The sequence below is a fragment of the Calidris pugnax genome, unplaced genomic scaffold (assembly GCF_001431845.1).
Source record: "Calidris pugnax isolate Ruff unplaced genomic scaffold, ASM143184v1 scaffold174, whole genome shotgun sequence".
NCBI lineage: Eukaryota > Metazoa > Chordata > Aves > Charadriiformes > Scolopacidae > Calidris > Calidris pugnax.
In genome coordinates, this window is record NW_015090907.1 from 1,153,310 (window position 1) to 1,176,259 (window position 22,950).

Sequence of the window (22,950 nt, forward strand, 5' to 3'; positions counted from 1 at the left end):
GTGACGCGATGAAGGAGGGGGCTCGTTAGTGACGGTGGCACCGGCCCCTCCGCCGGCCCCCGCGCTCCTGCCCTTCGCCGCGCGGCTCCAGGCGCCTCCAGCGTCTCTGGGTCCCGCCCGGCGCCACCGGTCACCGCTCGGCGGGAGGGTTCGTCCTCACACCGGCCCCATCGGCGGCGGGAGGGGGCCCACGACCACCCCCGTCCCAGTGCCCGCCTGGAGCCCTTCAGCCCTTTGTGCTCGCTTCGGCAGCACAGATACTAAAATTGGAACGATACAGAGAAGATTAGCATGGCCCCTGCGCAAGGATGACACGCAAATTCGTGAAGCGTTCCATATTTTTTTTTAGGGGCAATGGCTTTAAGCTGGAGGGGAGCAGATTTAGATTGGAGATGAGGAGAGGGTTCTTCACTGTGAGGGTGGTGGAGCACTGGAACAGGTTGCCCAGGGAGGTGGTTGAGGCCCCTTCCCTGGAGATATTCAAGGAGAGGCTCGACGAGGCCCTGGGCAACCTGGTCTAGTTGGGGGTGTCCCTGCTGACTGCGGGGGGGTCGGACTAGATGGCCTTTGGAGGTCCCTTCCAGCCTGGACAACTCTATGGTTCTATGGAGAGCATCCCCCAGCCGCGGGGCCGCGCTGCCGGAGGCTCCTGCCGGGGGACTCGGAGGGGCTGGGGCAGGAGCAGCCCCCGACCCACCGCTGCCCAGACACCCCCAGAGCTGCCCCCCCACCGCGCCATGAGGCAGGAGCAGGGGGTGGGCACCAGCCCGGGGAGACGGGACCACTGCTGGGCAGCACAGACCATTGCCACGACCGCAGGCCCCACATCTGGGCAGCTGCAGGTTGGCCGGGAGCCCCCGGGAGCTGTCGGGGGCTTCTCCATCCCCTGAGGGGAGGGGGCCGCTCCACGCGCTTCTCTGGGCTCGGCGGGGGGTGGTCCTGCAGAGGCACCGTGAGGAGGGGGTGAACACAAGGTGGGACTTGCCCAGGGCCTGTGTCCCGGACACCTGGAGCAGCGTGTGACACCCGGGCAAGGGGAGGGAGCTGGCACCTGGAGAAGGCAGGAAAGAGGCACCCAGCCCTGGGAGGGGGGTGGTGCTGGGGAGAAGGGGTCTTGGCTGCTCCTGGAGGTTTGGCAGTGGGTGGGGTGAGGTGGGAGGAGCACCCCAGGTCTCTCCTGCAGCCTTGGGGCTCCTGGGCACCCCAGGATCTCAGCTCAGGTGTCTCTGGCCCACACTTGTCCCATTGGACTGGCTGTGGGGAGCGTGGTGCTCCCAGCCCGGGGTTCATGGGGCTCCCCTGTGCCAGTGCCCAGCCCTGTGCCCCCCGGCCACCATCTCCCCTGGGGACAGCCCCGGCAGCCAGCCTGTCCCTGTCACACCCCACAGCAGCAGAGCCTGGGTGTGGGCTGGGAGGGACACGGTGGGTCCTTTGTCGGGGTCCCACGGTGACCATAATCCCAAACCCCAGAGAAGGGCCCATGGGGGGAGGGGCATTTTGTTTGTAAAATTTCACATCTTCCTTTCTTGAACTTTAAATGCTCGTTTCTGTTGCAGTCCCAGAGAAGGAGCTAAAATCATAGAATCATTTTGGTTGGAAAAGGCCCTTAAGATCATGAAGTCCAACCATGAACCCAGCATTGCCAGCTCCACCACTCACCCATGTCCCTCAACACCACGTCTGCCCGGCTCTTAAACCCCTCCAGGGATGGTGACGCCACCACCGTCCTGGGCAGCCTCTTCCAGTGTTCAACAGCCCTTTTGGGGAAGAAATTTTCTCCAATATCCATCCTAAACCTCCCCTGGAGCAACTTGAGGCCATTTCCTCTTGTCCCATGGCCTGTTCCTTGGGAGCAGAGACCGACCCCCCCCTGGCTACACCCTCCTTTCAGGGAGTTGGAGAGAGCCAGAAGGTCTCCCCTCAGCCTCCTTTTCTCCAGGCTGAACACCCCCAGCTCCCTCAGCCTCTCCTCACAAGACTTGTGCTCCAGACCTCTGCTAAGGGTGGCCATAAAAGCAGACACCACCACAGGCCACACTGGGGCTGTGCCCTTCCCACCCCCCACCCCGGAGCCCAGCTGGGGGGGCGATGGTGGTACCAGCCCCCCCAATGACTCCCCTGTGGGGCTGTGGACAGCCCTGGCCTCCCTCGGGGCGAGGGGGTGCAGAGCTGGTACCTGGTGCCACCTCGCCCCCTCCAGCAGCCCCACGCAGGGCACTCAGACCCCCCTCCATGAGCCTGTAATTAGCACTACTGGGTGTTAATTAACATGCCCCGCCCTGGGGGAGTGGAGCACCCAGGACCAGGACCCAGCCTCGCCCCACGCTCCAGAGCAACACCCTGTGAGGAGCGAGGGGAGAAGGTGCTTCTCGCCCCGGGCCCCACGCTGAGGGGAGGGTGGCCCCGGGCTTTGTCCCCAGGGCAGCAGCAGTGCCAGCCCCACGCTGCCACAGCCCAGAGACACGGCCTGGGGCCACCACCAGGCACGGGCTCCCCCCCCTGCAGAAGAGAGAGGGAGCAACGCCCTAAGAGGCACCTTCTGACACAATTTGGTTAAAAATCCTCATTTTTCCTGCCCTGCACAGGCCATAGGCACAGCCCAGCTTCCCCAGGCTCTTCCACCCGTAATCTGGCGATACATGTCTGAAAACAACCACAATTATGGGTAACGAACTTCTTCTCACTTACACTGGATTAACTGATTGTCTAGTTTTAAATTAAAGTCCCTTCTTTCTCCCTTTGAGCTGTGGAAGTAACATAGCAAGCCCTTGGCTAGTTATTAATTTTATTACAAATAAGCATTTAATGACCAAGTCAGTTGCAGTTTTGGCCAAAAGAAAACCATTTAAGAGGAAAACAAAGCTGTGCTAGAGACAAGGGTGGTCCCACTGCCCAGGGGACCCCCCCCTGCGTGGGGTCAGCACCGAGCCCCTCTCCCCACGGCCCATCGCTCCTCCAGCACCGGCACACGGGAAGATGCTTAAAGCTTTCCAGGCTAAAAGCAGCTTTACACGGTATAGTTAAAGTAATTGAGGAATAAAGCAAGAGGGGCTGTGGAAAAAGATCACTTGGGATGAGACAGGACAGGGCTTCATGGAGTTTGGCATCAGACACGCTGGGGGTGGGTGCTCAGCCCGGCTGCAGCCCCACAGCTCTCCCCAGACTGCAGCCAACTGCAGGGCTCCCAACACCCCCTGCTCCAGACACCGGGACACTTCCCTCCTTTCTTCTAATGTACCACAGACCAAAAACTGTCCCGCTTACCCTGCAGGAAGAGGCAGGAGAAAGGGGGATAAAGGAAAAAAAAAAAAAAAAAAAAAAAGGTGATGTATTTCCCAGGGCAGGACTGGAGAGCTGAGCGCCCCACGGCAGGACAGCACAGACCCACACCCACCCAGGGACAGGGAACACCAGGGGAAGCAGGACACCCCTCCCCGCACGGGGAGTAGGACACACAGACAAAGGACAGGGGAGGCTCCGCTTCCAACCAACAGAACAAAGCACCACCAACTGCTCAGCCCAAGGCAAACCCCACCGGAGCAGTTGGAGGCAGCACCCAGAGCGGGTCACCCCGGCCCTGTCCCTCCCCCCAGCACAAGGAACTGAGGTTTCCCAGCCCCAGGAACACTGGCAGGGAAGGGCTGGCAGCTCCACTCACACCTCGGGTCAGGCCACTCCTGACAGTTCTGCTTTGGTTTTGTTCAGGTTTTTTCCCCACGTGATCCCAGCTCATCACATCCCTGCGGTGACGTTATCGCCCTCAGAGCTGATCCTGTTCCAAATTAACTCTGTTCCAGGAAGATTTCCCTGGTTCAAAGTTCATTGCTGGCGATGAAGGCACCAAGAACCCCAGTGCCAAACATTTTAAACTACTACTAAAAAAACCCCATACAAAACATTATTCCCCCCCTCCTCTGCAGCACAGCACCGCTCAACAACCGAGCGAGCCCCCAAAATCTAGTTGCCATCCACCCTGTTTCACCAGTGAGGAATAAAAGCTGCTGAGGGAGCGGAACAGGAGGAGAAATCAACTCAACTGCCAGTGCCCCAGATCCAAACTCAAGGCAGCGTTCCTGAGCCATAGGAAGGAAACGTGCAACTGGATTCTCCCCAGCACATCAAACCCCCAGCCCCTCATTTGCTTTTTATCTCCAAGATGGTGATAAACTGAAAAAAGTCTAGAGGTATGTGTGCTGTGATGAGCTCTCCTTTGGAAATAAACAGAAACTACACAGAAAATAAACGAAGGACAGAAGAGCTGAGAAAATAAAGGGACATAATTTCATAACAAAAATTATAAAACCATAACTTAAGAAAGCCCATAGCTGACAGTGTTCAAGCTATTGCCATAAGAGCGCCTGGAAAAATCTAATGAAGATTCTTCTCTTCAGCGAAGACACATCTGGAGAAAGAGAGAAAGAAAAGGAGCAGGAATTACTGACAGTGAAGAGCAACAGGACCAGCACAGTGACGTGTGACTCTTACATACGTCACCACCACACAGGGGACCTGCCAGCACTCCTCCACTGGGGTAAAAGACATCGATTAGTTTTATAGGGGAGCTATGGCAAGATTAAGATGACCCCTGAGAGAGCAAGCTCATCCTAGATGTGGATAATTAAGTAAATGCCAGGGAACAGGCGCTGTTAAGCTGAGAATTAACTTCATGCCCTTCCCAGCCCTGCCTGTGGCTGGGACTGAAGGAAAATCTTCGTTACACTGCAGCTATTAAGAGAGAGCTGGGCCGAGACAGGCACCAGGCCAGGTGGGCTGGACAGGGGACACCAGGGCAGGTGGGCTGGACAGGGGACACACCTCACGCGTCAGTGTCACTTTCCCTACAATTTCCTTTGGGGACAGCCTCCAAGCCCTCAGGTATCAATGCAGCACCCACACCAGCCACATCAGGGAGCACACTGGATACTGTCAGCGAGCCAAAGTTTCAGGGTATCTTCAGGAGGATAAAAATTTACAGAGAAGGTTTTTCAGCTTTTAGTTTGCTCCTGTACCAGCTCTGGAACAACCCAACAGCCACCGATCCCAGCTGCCTTCAGCAACCCAGAGACTGAGTCCCGCGGCCAGGGATGGGCAAATACTCCTGTGCCAGACTGGGGCTAACCCTCATTTTCAACCTGCAGTTAATTTTGGAAGCGTCTGTGACATGAACGAAAGGGGGAGGAAGGAAGAGTTGGATATCCCTGGTCCCCTGGCACCCAGCAATAAATCCCCACTCTCACTTGACACACGTGTACTCAAATGCTGCTCAGCTTCTCCAAAAGCACTGCACAAAACCAGCCAGAGCATGCTACGGCCACAATCACTGCACAAAGACAGAACTCATTTAAAAATTAAGTTGACAATTTTTGCTGGTGGAGTTTGAACAGCAGGGCTTAGTGCCCCCCCTCCAAGAGCGGATCATACACATCCAGTTCTGACATCCACACACCACCTGCACAGTCGCTGCTGCCACTCAGAGCTCAAGCCCACTGGTTTGGCAAAGAAACCTGCTGTTTCAAGGGATGGGGAGAATAGCTATTTCAAAAACCTTCTTTGGCAAAGGTGAGAGAACGCTCCCAAAACACTAAACTTTATAAATCCAGTACCCCCTTGCTCAGCTTTGCCTCCATTTTCAGGAATATGTGCTATATTTGTGCTGTTTCTTCAGCTGAATTTCATCTCACACTCCCACGTGTATTTTTATACTTTATTATGTGTCCATTTGCTAAGGAAATGCCCATCCACATCTGTTACACAGACCCGACACGTTACACATCCCTCAGCAGAGCTGGAACACGTGTGTGAGCACCAGCACTTTTCACGAGGTGCCAGTTTTCTACCAACTGATGTGAAACAATCAGATGCCAGGAGAGAAGACCAGGCAAGGAATTTTTTCCATAAGGAAAGAGGTTGAGGTTATTAGGAGTTACCAGGAATCAGTCATGATTTACTGATGGAAACTTCAGCTCTGTTATCTCCAAGTCAGGCGAGCTGCTGCCGCTTCTGTCGCTGTACGTGTCCCTGCAGAATTCAGAAAGATTTTGTTTTACTGAGCTTTACAGACCTAGATTTGCATGAGGAATTAGCGGGGTTTGGTAGTAAGCACTGCCAACTGGGGCTAAAAAGCAGAGCACACAGAATTCCTAGAATAGCTGTCCCTTTGGAAATAGGGCTGAGTCATCATCAATTTTAAGGTTTGTGAATGAAAGTGATTATAGATATAATAGGCGTTTTATAAGGCAAAGTTATTCTAAATGAAATTCATTAACCAGGAAATAGACTTGTTAGCCACCCATAACCCACTCTGTTTCAGCTTCCCAGTAACAGCTGGTTGCCTTTAACCCATTAAACAGCTTTTTTCAGATTCACAGAATAATTCCAATGGGAAGGGAGCCCAGGACAGCCCCACTGCAGGGACAGCCATCAGACCAGACATGGCTGCCCAGAGCTTTATCCAGTCACACTCTGAAATCCTCCAGGGACAGAGACTGTGCAGCTCTTCTGGGTAACTTGCCCCAGTGCATAACTGATCCAATAAGGAAAAAGACTTTCTTTATATCCCATCAGAACCTCCCTTATTTCAATTTATATCCATTGTGTTTCCTCCTCCCACCACGCACTTCTGTTTTCATGTTCTTGCTGACCTTTCTGTAGGTGCTGACAGGCTGCTCTTAGGTGCCCCATAAAGCCTTCCCTTCTCCAGGCTCAACAAGCCCAGCTCCTTTGGCCTTTCCTCACTGGGCAATTATTCCAGTCTCCTGGCAGTCTAGTAGCCCTTCACTGAACTCTCGCCAATTTATTCATTTTTTTACTTGTACTGGGCGACCCTAAACCACACAGAATATTGTAGATGTAGTCTAACAAACACCAAGTAAAGAGACACAGTCACTTCTCTCCATCTGCTGTCTGTGCTAACAGCCCAGGACACTGCTCATCCCTCCTTCGCTGCCAGCACACGCTGCTGGTGCTCAGTTTGCTGTTCCCCGAGACCCCGCCAGCGGAGCTGCTCCCCAGCTACAGCCCCCAGACGGTGCTAAACCTCATCAGGCTCCTGTGGGCCCACTCCTCCAGCCCAGGTCCCCCCAAACAGCCATCCTATCCCCAAGCATGTCATCTGTTCCCCTCAGTTTGGTGTTACCTGCAAACCCCATGGGGGTGCAACGATGAGAACTGTCTGAAAAGGTGATGAGAATTACAAGGGCACAGGAGTAACTGGGAGTACAGGCTGGCCTATAACTGCCACCAGTATTTTTAGATTATATGCTAAACCATGAGACAATTCATAACCACAATCACAAAAGACTCCAACAGCAGATAATACTAACTTAGGATGCTGCAGTACAGAGGAAACTTCAGCTCCTCTGCCATGAAAAGCCATTTCAAACTCAAATGTACAAAAGCAGGAAATTAAAACATCCCTCAGCCCTTGGAAGCATTGACAGGAGGGATCTTCACACAGAAACTCCCCTCAGAGCAGATCAGTCAGAGCACAACTGACAGCCACTGTCCAGACAGCAACACAGGAATTCCTGTGGTGCAGCTGCATGGCAGCTCGACCCAGAAAAGCCAATACTTTCCTTTTTGCATTGATTTAGTTTAATACATTTAGTGCTATTTCTGTTCTGCATTTAGTTTGGGGTTTTTTGTTTAGTTCATGTTAACACTCCAGCTACACAAGCAAATCCTCTGTATTCTCTTTTGTAAGAAGGAAAATGGGTCACCACCAAAGTGATGTTTATTTGTTGCATACTGCCACATCTGCTGAGCAGAACTGCAGGGCACTCGGGAGCACCAGAAGGAAGTAAATGTGCCATTAAGTCTACCCAAAAATGTAAGTTTCTTTGCAAACTGAGACAAAAGAAAGTTTAAGTCAGCAGAAAAAAAAGAAGCTGCAACCACCAGGGCCCATCCTTTAAACTAGCAACAGGAACAAGTTTCTTGAGGACCAGCCTGTACCTAGGACTTGTACAAGGATCTTGGGGAAAACCCCAGGAGGTCTCCAATCACCCAGAAGAGCAGGCCCGGCTGCAGCTCCCCCAACACCTCTGAGTGTCAGCACAAACCTGCAGTTACGCTCCCCGATGCTGGGACCTCCCGGCAGGACAGTTCTATCACCACAATCAATCTTAAAATGCAAGACAAGAGGTTTCAAAGAAAGAGTGGAAAGAAGAGGTGCTGCAAATACCCCTTAGTTACCTCACAGTAACTCTGTGCCAAGAGGATTCTCTAGTTTATCCTGTAGGAAGAAGCACTGCCCTGTGAAAGGTCTGACTGGTGTTTTCCTTCAACCTACCTGGGCGAGAGCCTGCAGCCCTTTTGTAGATAATGTGTGAGTCTTCCTGCAGACGCCAAGAGGAGGCCAAAGTACGGGGGGGATGGCTTAATTGGTCTTGAGAGGAACTCCGGGTGATACTGAACACCAACAAAGAAAGGATGCTCTAAGAGAAAGAAATAGAAAATACTCGTGTCAACTCTCTGAAGCTTGCAGCTCAACTGCATCTGAAAGCACTGACTGCACTGAAGTCTGATGATGGGGAATAAGTGTTGTTTCTACCCAGCCCTACATGGACAGCCACATGGGATCCTTTAGTGTAATTCCGAGAGAGCCTGGACGGGTCACACAAAAACCTCCTCATTTACCCTCTGAACACTTTCCTTTGTAAATACCTACACCCATAAACTAATTGCTTAATTACTCACCTTCCAACTCAACCACTTCCATTCGCTCTCCCTCCTCATCCTGGCCTACGAACTTCAAACCTTGCTCTTCAAAACACTTTTTCAATTCTGGATTGACCTAGAAGACCAGAAGCAAGAAAAACCATGATCTCTTGTGTTTGGGTTGCACAGAAAAGCTCAACACCTACAATAGCATTTTTACCTCAAATCTGTGTCTATGTCTCTCCTCCAAGAAATCATGATCTCCGTACAGCTTCCCTGCACCAAAAGAAAGACACTTCTTAGAGCAAACACCAAACAGTTCACGTGATGTTTGGCAAGTTTTAACAAGTTCATATGAAGAGCATCCATCAGAATGTGCCACTTCTTGAGGGGACCAAATTAATTGATCTCCATTTCACTATGAGAACAAAGTCTGCAAAAATCGACCATTCAAGGATGCTTTAACATTCCCAGGTCTCCCTTCCCCATACCCACCATAAATGTATGGCATTCCCAGGAAACACTTCCAAAAGAGGTAAGAAATGCCTTACTCATGATTGAATTCTTCGTTTGGAAGAGTGTTCTTCTCTTGCCAAGCCTCATGGTCCCGCCCATTTGCCCAGGATTATGTTCTGGCATGTCTATGACCTGCAGAATGCATTCAGACAGGGAGGTGAGAATGAGGGAGGAATAACAGCCCTGGGCAGACTCTGAAATGTTAAAAGGGGGAGAAAAAACAACATCCTTACAGAAAACAAGCAAATCACCCCAAGGAACATTGGCTTGACAAGGCAGACCCCCAAAAAACTAGGTTAGTTAGCAGAGTTATTCTAGGAAAGGCTGTACAGAACACATGGAAGGTTCAGAGGTATTTGGGAAGCTTTTGCATAGGGAATGGTCTCATTCAAACCAAGCATTAATAATGTGCTATTTACTGAACTAAATGTTAAACAAACAATCAAATTTACAGAAACAAAATCCGCAAATGAGAATCACTTATACTTTGATAAATAACTTCATAAGCTGTTTTTTTGAAAACTTTTACCCTTTTGAGCAGCCCTTCAAATTATAGCAGAAGCCAATCATTACAGTGGACCCTCAACAAGGCACATGGAGCTGTGTCTGTCCACAAATGTTCCAAGGAATTCAAGTCTGTCTATGTTAATTTCTGAGATTATAATTAAACAGTTATGCAGTGGAACGTGGATATCACCAAATCTTCAACATTTCCTCTGTGAAATCTGTTAGCTTTCAAACTGCCCTTTAAGAACCTTTTACCTATTAGAAAACACCTTGCTTCATGAAAAAGAGTGACTAAAAATGAAAATATAAAAATATTAGTGTTCCACCTGTAGTAAGCACTGCAATCTTCAAGGAAGCAGCAACTGCCATACATTAACTAGGCAAAGAAATTTTCTTTTTCAGATTAGTAAATGATGGAAGATAGACTTGAAAGCCACAAGACATAATAATCCAAGCTCTTAACTGTACCACCAGGTATGCACAGAGAAGTCTAGCACAGCAAGGATATTACAAGCAAGTCGCCATAAACTCACCACTGGATGAGCAGTTTTGGGGTCAAATTCTGTCGAGTTCGCATCTGCAATGTGAGGTTCATCCGTTAGAAACACTACCCCATCACTAGCATTTACAGGATCTCCCCCCAGGCACATCCCTGACCTGTGTGGAGCTGTTGCCCGCAGGGAGCTGCCAGCCCAGCCCCAGCAGCACCAACAGGGCCCTGCCAGCTTCGCTTGATTCCAGTTTCTGAAGCTGCCTGGGAGCTGCAGCCTTCGGGCAACCAGTGAGGAAAGGGAGGGACACTCAGGAAAAGCACACATTCAACCGCTTCGAGTATTTTAAATAAAGCCAGAGAGCAGGAAGGGAGCAGAAGTACTCTGAGAAACACATTTTGTGCTACCTTCACTACTAGTGAGATATGGAACCAGGCTGAGAAATTAAATTTAGCACTCTGTAAAAGCAGTTTTGACAACAGGGACTGAGTCAACTCAAGCAGTGGAGCCCAGAAAGCAATTCAACTCACTGAAGTAGGTGCAACTGCCTGGGCGGCTGAATTGCCTTTTGGTCTTCATTCCTACTGGCTATAATGGGAATTTAGGATGTCCAGCACACATAGGCACAACTCCACTTAAGTATTTCTTCAGGACCTGAACCTCACTCTAAGCAACAGAATGTTTTCTGTCATTATGTCTTAGTCCATTGATTTTTATTTGAATAGAATAAGGAAATCGTTCTTTTTCTTTTGAATTAGCAAAGGAGATGGGGAATTTCACAGGCCTAGGAAAAAAAAAAAAATAATCTACCTATCAATGATAATCCAAAATTACAGGTATTAAAAAAATTAAAGGCATTACTCATGCAATCAAAGAAATGACCAAAACCCAGGAAGGGGCTTGTGCACTTACCTTGCCAACCAAGAACACTGCGTGCAAACTCCACAACCGCTAACTGCATTCCCAAACAAACTCCTGCAGGAGGCAAGGCAGGACACAGACCACATCAGGGCAAGGGGCCACTGAGCCCGTATCACAAAGCAATACACCTTCAGAGAGCAGCCCTGAGCCAGAGCAAAACCTGGATGAGACAGACCTTCGACTTGGATTTAGGGGCCTCTTCACTCTGCACTAAGTAGTTGTGAGAAGTTCTACCCCACGCTTCTCCACCCACTCTGCTCACGCATTTCCACTCTCTCACCGTCTCCATTTCAGTTAAATGCAGTCACATATTTCTTCATACCAAGATCACCACATTCTCCTCTGAAGCTTCCTCTGAGACTGTGATCCCCTCATTATGGAGATGTCATCACGTCCCAGCCAACTCCGACCCCTTCAGCACTAACTTACAGATGACAGCTGTGTTACCCAGTTAAGATGAGTGTAGATCATTGTCTTCCTCAGCCAATTCTCTTCAAAATCATACATTCCAGATACTAATGAAAATCAGAAAAGCTCTTTCTGCAGACCAGTTAGAAACATGCTTCTCACCTAAGAACGGTTTTTTCTGTTTTCTTGCCCAGGAAATAGCTTGAATTTTGCCTTCTGTCCCTCGAACACCAAATCCACCAGGAACCAGAACTCCACTGCATGAAGATGAAAAGACTCCATTCACAGAGGGCTCACCAGCACGGTTCCCCACAACCACGTACCACCTCTCTTCCACAAGATCTTGGACTTGCAAGACCTCACTCCTGAAAAGGGCTTTAAAGTGCCCTACATGGCAAGGCCTGTCTGCAGCACAGTTTCCATGTAACTTCACATGAGCCACCACATAAAATGTCACAAAGTTTTCAGGGAAACATTTTATAAAAAGCACATTTTACCTTCCCAAGAAATCCCAAATGCAGTGCAGGTCACAGTACTAGAATGGTTCACAGTGCATGACCCTCACGCTCTGCACCAAACATGTTTGCAAACATGTCACCTAGCCAAGTGCTGAGGAAGCCCCTGGCTGCAGCCTCAGGTTCTCCTGACGCAGGCACAAGGACACCAAATTCTGCAGGAAGTTCTTTATTCTCCTGGTACCACCCAAAGCCTGCTTCCCTGAGGGCTAACACACCCACTTGTTCTTGTTTCCTGGGCTAACTCTTGGCACTCCTCTGCATCCTTACACTTTTTCCCTTCTCACACTTTCTGCCTAAAGAACTTTATACCATATTTACACCTTCCATCCTCTCTCTTTGGTTTTAAATAGCCTTTGCCAGTACCTATCCTTTCCCCTTATTTCCTCTCACCCTGTTTCCCCACTAAGCCTGTGCACATCTTCATCTGCACCATCATCTCCCTTACTGCTGCCTATCACAAACTCTCTCACTTATTTAACAACTCTCCATTTTACATCTTATCCTAAGTTCCATTGAGGGGTATTTGAGACAACGTCAGGCACTGTTTTGGCACACTCTAAGAGAACAGTCTCCAGCGAGGCTCTTAATTCCACAACTGTCAGTAGCAGCAAATTTATTACACATACTCCAAAGAAATGGCCAGAGTACAAGAGTCTTACTCAGCACCACACAGCTTCTGCCATGCTTCATGGTATCGGACAGGTTCTTCCCGCAGAGTATCTGGCTCCAAGTCAGCAGAGTCAATATACTGGAAAGAAATCCACAAAAGGATGATGAGACACTGCTACAAGAATGCGCAGGGTCTCCTTAATTCTCATGAAATGAGAGTATCATCATTCCTCCTGGATAGCTCTGGATTTGTTTCCTACTGGATACTTGCTTATATTTTTTTCTGGGCTGATTTCCTGTGTGCTAGTCAACAAAATTGCTTTCCCCCACCATCATACTACAGAATCACAGAATCACAGAATCTTCTAGGTTGGAAGGGACCTTAAAGATCATCTTGTCCAACCGTCAACCTAACTGACAAAAATAGTCACCCATCTGGGCTGATTTCCTGTCTGCTAGTCAGCAAAACTGCTTTCCCCCACCATCATACTACAGATGCACAAACAGAAGCCATGCTTTTTCTCTTTCCCTCTCTGCAGCTTTGCTGTGATGTACATGAAGTCCATGAAACCCAAACTCATTAAATGTGAAGTTTTACTGCAGCACAGCGAGGTAGGAACACAGGGCTATGCAGAAAGAAACAACCACACAGCAAGAAAAAAATTAAATCACTATCTTATCAAATATACATCACCTAATCTTAGACACAAACAGACACACTTCTGCACAAACAGAAGCCATGCTTTTTCTCTTTCCCTCTCTGCAGCTTTGCTGTGATGTACATGAAGTCCATGAAACCCAAACTCATTAAATGTGAAGTTTTACTGCAGCACAGCGAGGTAGGAACACAGGGCTATGCAGAAAGAAACAACCACACAGCAAGAAAAAAATTAAATCACTATCTTATCAAATATACATCACCTAATCTTCAAGAGGGACTGCAGAACAAATAGGATCTGGTGAAACACAGGCTGTTGTAATCAAAGGATGTTATGACCAATGCTACGTATGGGAAAAACCTGCAAATTTTCCAGTTTCTCATCTCCAGTATTGCAGTATGTCCCAACTTGCGAATGTTCTGGCAGCCTGCTAACCCTTTGGAACAACCATTTTTGTCTCTCTCTTCCCCCTCCCCCCACAGACTTGGACTACTGCTAAGCAGTTCTTTAACCCAAGGTACGATCTCCATGCACAGGGCTCACAGAATGTGTTCCCCTTCTGCACCATACAAATGTAGCTGCATCAGGAACTACCCAGAGATGCATGTGCAGGGTTTACCCTTCGCCAGTCTTACTTGTTTTTCTTCTTTTCTCCTCCACTGATTTTGTAAGTTGAAAGGTAACCCAAACATAGAGCAGTGCTGTTATAAACCAAGCACCTAATGCCATGACTCACTGGCATTGTGAAACCACTGGACTTTTTAAAAGCATATTTAAGAGAAAGTAAAATTTCTGACAAGTGATAGATATCTCACCTGTTCAGAGCAACCTTGCTACAGCCAGGACACTTAACAGCACCTTTGCAGCCAAACCAGCACTAAAACCTTAATAAAGCCTGAGGCAGAAGCACCATAAAACCTGTGAGTACAAGGATAACAGCAACAACCCTAAAAAAAGATCACTTCTAAGAGCTCTCAGCGAAATTAAAGCAAACAGTGCCTTCTTCAAATGTATCTACCACTCTCCCACAATTCAGCACACAACACTGAGCACTGAAGAGTTCCCATCAGTTACACAGACACCTTGTATCTCTGACAGGATGGAAGGCTGGTTTGCTTTGAAGCTGTTTTGTGCCTGACAACAGATGTTTTGAGGCTGTAATCCAAGAACTGTTCTAAAGTTCACTGGCTGAATCAACTCTCCCTTACTGTCTACAGGTTTGTGAAAAACTTAATTAAGACGAGTAGCATGGTAAGTGGAAGGAGTATAGGGGGAAATTTCTACACACCCACACCCACTCCCCTACCTTAATGTCAAGTTTGTGGTTGATGGCCAGTGCAGAATGCTCCAGTGCTTTAATGACAGATGCATAGGAATCTGAAAACTTGGTGTATTTGCCAACAAGCGCAATAGAACATGTTTCAAGGAGACGGTCATACCTAAACAAAAACAAAACACAAGGGTTATTTCATCATTAACAGGAAATGGGGGCAAGAATCGCATTCTATTCTGTTTTTCAATTAACATAAACAGTTGGCCTCTTGAAAGTCTGTCCAACTAGAAAGATGATGACTTTGGAGGCAATAACCTTTCATAATAATTAGAAGAAAGAAAAAAAGAATGTTACAGAGAAGAAGAGTTGCAGAAACCACATATAAATTAACTCATCTGTCCTTATGCAGAAAAGCCATTTTGAGGAGATCCAAACTGTATTTTCAGGAAGCTGTATGAGACTCAAAGGCTGCAGTAAACTATTAGGAGCCAGGATCAAAGCACAACTCTGCATATGTTTATACTGTACAGCATCTTCCCACGCTGCTTCTGACTGAGCTCACTTCAGCAGCCAGAAACACAGAGAGGACTTCCAGAGTCCTGCGGCTGCCACTGCCTGCACTCTCTACCCCCAGCACCTGACAGCACTCTTGGCTACAGTTAAGAGACTGTTTAAAGTCTATTTCATAACTTTTAAGTACCTTCAACCGAGCTGGTTACTGAGGGCTTTCCCCATCAAAAGGAAATATTACTGGCGGTGGTGGCCTGTGTTGGGGGGGACATCTAGAAAATTGATTTGTTATAAGAACAAACATATTTAAGGCTTCAGAAAGGGCCTGAATGCCAACTGAAAAGACTCAATTCATAATTTCCCCATGAACATGGAGTCTATTCCCCACGAGAAAAAAAAAAAAAAACACCACCATGTCCTCGGAGTCTCAGACAGAACAGTTACGAAATAGTTGTTTCACTTGCTTGAAAGCACACTCCAAAGACAGATTTTTATTGACATTCCTGATCACTCCTACACATACGCCTACAAAAGGATTTCAACACTTTGTAATATCACTGAGTCTTTTTGTATAAAATGGGAGGGCAGAACCTTTTAATTACCTCAAACTTGTTTTGACATAGACAGTACATTACCAACCCAAGATAAGGAACTTGGTAACATTATCTTACAGCATTCTCACGTTGAAGAAGATATTTTTTTTTCCAAACAATTGTTAAACATCTACAAAGGAAGTATGTTTTTGTAGTTAAAAAAGAAACATAAAAAAGAAACATAAGAAAAAAAATTTGAGCACATAAGAACACCTGAGGAATGTGAAATAACACTTTTCACCTAAGAACCACTGACCAAGAAGAGCAACTGATCTGGAGTGCCAGCTCGAGCAAGGCCTGGCGGTACAGCTCACCTATCTGCCATCTCCTTCCACTTCATGAGCATCCTCCGGGGCTGCCGCTCAATGGGGAGGTCAAGCCTGTGCCTGAAGTAGTCAACAACTCCCTGCTCCTCTAACAACAGAGGGACCCGGTAGATAGAAGAGACATCATGAACACAGATGACCTGTTCATAAAATATGAATGCCATTAAAACAGATCTAAGTGCCTGTGCAATTATTTTTAGACAGATATTCAGAGAGCTTCTATCTATCTATCTCCAACGGACAGCCATGTGACCACTTAAAACTTCCAGGAAGTAACATCTGTTGATAATATTATATGAATAAGTTTAATACTAGCTTCCATATACTTGGAAAGATTATCCTTCAACACTTCCCAGGTATTACTGCTCATCGGAGCTCCTTGGGAATGGCTACAACACGCTGAAGGAGTGGTGAGAAAGGCAGCTGCTGTGCAAGGTATGTGAGCACACAGCAAAGTTCAAAGAACGCTTGAAGTGTGAGACTTCTGTGATCCAGCCCTGCTGGTAACCCCAGGTGAAACTACAGCTCAACTGCCCACAGCCCAGCTTCCCCACTCCCCACCGCTGTCATTCTTAACCAGGGATCGCAGTTTGATTAAAGCCCAGGGCAATCTGTGTTCTCAATACAGTGATAAATTTTACGGGGTGTCCTTCATCAAATTTAGGATTAAACAATTATGAGCAAAGAATTATTAGGTCAATGAGGAATATCCATGTCAATGTTTCCAGTTCACTAAAATAGGCTTCTGCAGGAAAGGAAAGACGGCTCTGGACAACTGTCACCTGTCTGTCAAGAATGAGACTGTACTGTAAGGATCAAAGATATACTGGCACAACTATTTTTAAATCCTCATTTCTCCTTACTCAAATGGAATCAGAGTTAACTCTGCACCAGTAAAACCCCCTGGGCTGCAAATTTTCCTCCTTTGTAGTCAACAACATTTACTTCTCAATTCAAGTGCAACGGCAGTCAGAGACACAACTACGTAAAATTGCTTTAAACTTCCTGGAAAGTGACAACTTACTTTCAATTCCTGGCCAACAAGAGGTAGATACCGTACTGCTGACACATCAATACTGGTGCCAGCTAATTCTGAATGTAATACTTGAAACCTCAAGACTCAATTTGATCTCGCTGTGTAGGAAACTAACAAAAATGACTTGACAGAGCCTGAAATTGTGAAGTACACTTGGTCTTTCTCACAAAGGCAACACTTTTCAAGCTCCAGCTGGATTGGCAAGTGCTAGTGTTTAGTCTACAGTTTGATTCTTTTCCAAGGTCTAACTCAGCCTATGCTATGCAGAGTAGTCTCAGTATAAAAAGAATCATGCTAACACAGAAATTTCGCATGTCACATAACATTCAAGTGAAGCAATGCTTCTCTCAAATACCATTTCAACTTTTCTCTGCAATCTCTTCTCATGCAATCTTGGGCAGAAGAATAGTATCATTAGAAGAGCAGTGTGTGAAATACATTCATGTATCCTTTAAACCTGATTTTGGGCAACTACTTTTTGGCCTGTAAATACTGAAAAATTTAATTCTTCTGTATGCACAGAAGCAATGCGGAAGGAGAACTAAGGCCAAAAACCAACTATTCAGAAGATACCTTGGATTCCACAGAATTGTCTAAGCCTGTGCTAACTACCTCATAAGAAAACCTGGCTGCTGGTATAAAAAGGACTATTTTTGTAATGGTTACATGTGTAAGGAATGTAGGTAAGACACTGTAGGTAAGCAGCAAATGAATTATGCAGCTAACAAAAGACAAGGCTAGAACACAAAAACGCTACGCTCGGATAAAACTCCACTCAGCATTTGACAAACAGCTAGAATATTTATTGCAAGGAAGTACAGACAGCAATCTTTACCTGTTCTGGTTCAACATGACAGAACATGGAAATCTTTTCTTTTACTGAGGTATCCAATGGAGTGGAGCACCTGCAAACAATCTAACAGAACAGCAACATCAAGGCTGGGAAGCAAAACAGAAGTACTCAGACATTCATATAACAAACCTATAAAAAAAGCTCGTTTTCCACAGTCCCTGTCACTTGGGGGAAAAACCTAACTCTGTTACTTCTACTTGTTTATTACCAATATATAGGAGCTCTCAACTTAAGCATTATTTAGATTAGAATGTTGTTGCAACATGCCAGTACTGCATTTTAAAATTCAAAGCCATGATTCAAACCTTACCAGATCAGGGGAGAGACCAAGACCTCTGAGTTCACGAACACTGTTTTGGGTGGGTTTAGTCTTCTGCTCTCCTGTAGAGCTTGGCTGGGCAGAGAAAAGCAAACGCTGGTATATCAAATCATGATGATATGTAGCAATGATTCATAAGGCTAATCGGGACTCTCCACCCTATTCATCTTGTAAAAACTTTGACCCAGTTCTCAGACATTTAACAAGAACTCTAAATAGCCCTGTACGCTACCAATTCAATTTCAAGGATTGAAAGCAATCAGCAGAAACCAGAGTTCAAGTCTGAACACTAAGTGTGCATAATAATGAGGGAGAGAACAGAGATCCTAAGGTTTTTATCCACTGCTCCCTGGAAATACCTAATATTTTGTATTTCTAATTTTTTTCTCCTGGCCTGGACAGAAAAGGAAAGAGAGAGAGAGAGAAAGAGAGAGAGAGAAAGACAAGAGAACAAATATTGATCTGCACTCAGTAATTCCATCAAGTTGCTCTGTCAAACCCATTTCCAAGACAAGGAATACTCATGCTCTCTCATATTGTTAACACAACCATGGAAGTATTTTCTTCAGCAGTGACTGCTGCAGTAGAGGTTTTTGTTTGGCGAAGACTGTAAACTGCCTTCAAAACCAGGGCAGATAATACAGATGAGGTGATATCAGGCATTATATGGCATAAAATGCCTTCATATACTTTTGGTGTTAACTGGAGTTTACCTCATCCACTTAGCAATAACAATATATTGGTTTTCTCAGTGTTTCTTAATTAACTGATTCTTATCATAGCACTGCTTCATAATACCTTTTCTTAGTTGAATCTCTGAATGAAAGGGCAACTGCCACTCAGATTGCTATGGCTTACATAGCAATCAGATGTGAGAGTCTATTAAACTATTGTTAAAGATCAGAACACACATTAAAAATATTGTCTAAGGGGAAAAAAAAAACCAGATTGTTTCAAAACACAATATTATGTTTTGAAATTAAAAAAGTAACCCAACCTATTTCATGAACTACAGCTATTGTAAGCCTGGAGGGAAAGGGCACACAGCAACAGAAATATTAAAGAACTCCACGAAGACCTTGAAATATGATCTTATAAGTAAGTCCAAATGGCTGTGAAGGCTGCCTGAATCACTGAAGGTTATATTACCTTTGCAGAAATGAAAGGCTATGCAAACGAAGGGAAATCGAAAGGTTTCAGCCCTAGAAAGCAAGTTTACCTGCAAAAGCTAGGAGATGATTGCATAAAGAAAAACAGCAGTTAAAGATACAAAACTGCATTTGCTGCAACTCCCAACTATTTATTACACATTTATACACTTTGAAAAGTTTCCGCTCACTTCTTGCAAACCTTTTTGAATACATAACCATATATTCTCTGCATTTCTTCCACAAGTTTCTATATATAGAAATACAAATCTAGTGGTCCATATAGATATAGCATTTCAGAAATACCTATTTAGAAAGCAAGTTTTGGGTTGGGGAAGTCTCTGACCACCACAACATTTTAGGTCCTTACCTGGGGAACTAGACTGACATGAATGTTACAAAAATTCTCTCTTTTGGCTTTGAACTGGAACTGGCGGAAAGCTTCGATGAAAGGCATGCTTTCGATATCGCCTACAGTCCCACCAAGCTAAAAAAGACAGACATTTAGAATTAAAGTTAGTACCAGAACATCACCTACTGAATTTGTATGCTAAAGTGTACTAAAGCATACATAAAAGGACACTAAAACACCTCCTCAGCACCTTCCTCAGATTCCCTAAGTAATCATCAACACCAAGATGAAAAGCAGGATTTACCTGCTTGTACTACTTCCACAGCCTCCAATGTACCCCAACTACTATTTTACCTCTGTAACTTCCCCAAAAATAAAGAAGCCACAAGAAAAACAGCTTCTCATATGGCCATCGCCTCTCCAGGGACATTAGCTTTGTCTCTATTCCCTCTTCTGGGAAAAGATTCAGATGTTAAAATTATCATTTACAAATATTAGGGGGCACTGAGAAGCAAAATTTCTGTTTATATAGAGTGGTTTTGGACACATGCAGGAACAGAGAAGCAAAATTTCTGTTAAGTTTTAGTAACTATATAGGGTGGTTCTGGAGACATGCAGGAAGAGAGACACTAAGCACTCCTTGGAGCAGTGACAGACTCCCACGCGCTGCAGAGAGTGCCTCTGAGGCACCTGGGATCCAGGCTTGTAAATCCTGGAACAGGAATTGGCACTCGAGCTGCAGGGAGAGTCCTAAGTCACCGTGACCCGGGCACTATGACAAGCTCCCTCTCTCCTGCATTAGCACAGCCCGCCAGCCAGCTCAGCAGCACCGGCAGAGCCTTTGCTCTGCGCCGTCTCCTCTGGCACCAGGTCACCCCACACAAGGCACAGGAAACCAACACGGGCTGTCACCACTAACTCGTGCCACTCGCTTTTCTAGGCCTGTGCTTGAACTCGTCACTCCAACACTCCCGTTACTGCTAAGGAGGAAAGACAACTGCTTCCAGAGGGTGTTCTACCCGAGGAAGAAGAGGGCACAGCACGGGCACTCAGACTTTGGCATATAAAGTTACAAGTGAAAATTCATTTTGTAGACCAATTCACATTACACTAGAGAGCAAAGCATCTCAAAAATATAACTTTCTAAAACCTAAGTCTTTCCACGTGTGGATTCACAGGGCATTCAAAAGATTAAACTGAATAAGCAAGGCTAGCTAGGGGGATTTTTAACTAACCCAACAATGTACAAAGTTGAATGTTACTGTAAGAAAATTTTACAGTCGAAAATATGCATATAGTTCAGTTTACTCCATACAAGAAGCAAAACCATATTTTTTTACTTTCACTTTTTAGGAGGTACAAACCTCAATCACACAAACTTGGGGTTCAATGCCATCTTCATCTACAGGAATTCGGGCCTGCCTCATCACCCATTCTTGTATAGCGTCCGTGATGTGGGGAACAACTGAAAAAGAAAATCAGGCATGGGTTAAAGCAACAACCCACGCACAGTTCTACCTCTAACTCATTACAGAGAAAATTATTGAAAATAACTAGCCAGAGTTTCCCATATGACTTGAGCACTGATTTGTGTCTTTAAAGAAGTGTGCATTTATGAAGTGATCATTCTTGGCTGTGATTTTCAAGAGAAGTGCCTTGGCAGGAAATGTAATCCTGCCTCAATTTAAACACATGTAAGCAACATTTCCGTTAAGCTGGAAGATTCAAGTACAAACAGTTCTTTGCCCTAAGCAGAGAGACTGGCTCTGTTTTAAACTGTCTGTAAAAGTCCTTATCCAAACCAGCTGTGGAAAATGCTTAAAAAGAAGGGATCAGACTGATCTGATCCTCAAAGATCCTTTGGGTTTTCTACTGACATGACAGTTACCAAAAGCAATAACCATTTTAATCAGCTAACAAATAGTCCACAGGGTACTAGTCTGAAGTCTGTTCACACCTAGTACTGGCAACATTAGACAGTTGGACCCAAGTCCGGTAATAGTCCAAACAACAGGCAGTATATTGCAGAGTACTGGAAAGCCTTGGGGGGCTTACAGGTGACCTCGCTCAGTATGACATGCACCAACACACCTGCGCTGGTGCATCTCCTACTTACCCTTTTAAAAAAATAAACACAAAACATCCCAAAATGTATAACAAAACCTCAAGTTAAGATGCAATGCAAAAGCATCCAGCCAGGACAGAAAAACAAAATATATCTCTAAGCATCAGGAATTAAGCTTCACGTTACCTTGGACAGTTTTGCCAAGATAGTCTCCCTTCCTCTCCTTGTTGATGACATACTGGTAGATCTTCCCAGTTGTCAGGTTGTTATCTTTGGTGAGTCGGATATCAAGGAAGCGCTCATAGTTACCAAGGTCCAGGTCCACCTCCCCTCCATCATCCAGCACAAACACCTCCCCTGCAGCACACAGGAAAAGGCACAAGCACACACGTCAAGGGGAAACAGTATGCATCAGCAATTTGTTGGTTTTGCTTGTGACAGCTAGAAATTCAAAGTAAGGAAATACCTTCTTTGATTGCTACAGCAAGTTTAGCTGTGTCTAATAAAACAAAAAGCCTCATACAACAAAAAGGACTTCTACATTAAGGACTGAATCCCTCAACCGGGCAGCAATGATAACAGCCCAGAGAGCACATCTCTGCTATTTGCTGGTGGCATGATCAGCCCCAGAGCCACCAACAGGCTTAGCCTGCAGGTCCCACACACAGGACCAGACTCAAACTCTTCCACCATGCAGAGCAGATGGTTCCTCCCAGACAAGGCCAGCCCTGGGACCCACTTGGAAGCCTCCAGTGCCGAGGCCAGGGCCAGCCCCCCGCCGACAGCTCAGCCCCACAGGGCCACTCACCGTGCTCGTAGGGGGAGAAGGTGCCAGCGTCGATATTGATGTAGGGGTCGATCTTGATGGAGGTGACATGCAGCCCGCAGGACTTGAGGATGGTGCCGATGCTGCTGGCAATGATCCCCTTGCCAATGCCCGAGATCCCCCCGCCGGTGACCAGGATATACTTCATCTGCCTCGCTGCCTGATACCGACACCGCCTCAGCGAGGGCTCTGCCCCGGGCAGGCGGGGACAGACCCACCCGCTGGAGGAGCCCTGGGCCCCCGCCATTCCTGTCAGCGGCCCCCCCGCCAGCGAACCCCTCCCGCCATTCCTGTCAGCGACTCCCTGTCAGCCACCTCTTGCTCAGCGACCGCCCCCCGCTATTCCCGTCAGCGAAAGCTCC

At 46.6% G+C, this 22,950-nt stretch overlaps 1 protein-coding gene across 2 annotated transcripts; it reads right to left on the reverse strand.

Moving 5' to 3' along the window:
* Positions 1–2,771: 2,771 nt before the first annotated feature.
* CTPS1 (CTP synthase 1) lies at positions 2,772–22,736 on the reverse strand. Of its 2 annotated transcripts, XM_014949194.1 has the most exons (18): positions 22,571–22,736; positions 21,949–22,119; positions 21,062–21,162; positions 19,716–19,832; positions 18,189–18,272; positions 17,861–17,941; positions 15,978–16,129; positions 14,594–14,726; positions 12,679–12,767; positions 11,664–11,758; positions 11,085–11,147; positions 10,215–10,258; positions 9,210–9,306; positions 8,879–8,934; positions 8,698–8,794; positions 8,291–8,435; positions 5,928–6,018; positions 2,772–4,402 (listed from the first exon to the last, which is right to left on the reverse strand). In XM_014949194.1, exons 1-17 carry the CDS (start codon positions 22,734–22,736, stop codon positions 5,934–5,936), a joined length of 1,776 nt encoding a protein of 591 aa, XP_014804680.1. In that variant the 3' UTR covers positions 2,772–4,402; positions 5,928–5,933. The 2 variants fall into 2 exon arrangements, with proteins under 2 accessions (XP_014804680.1, XP_014804679.1); XM_014949193.1 differs by lacking the exon at positions 2,772–4,402 and having other exon boundaries at positions 5,691–6,018.
* Positions 22,737–22,950: the final 214 nt, after the last annotated feature.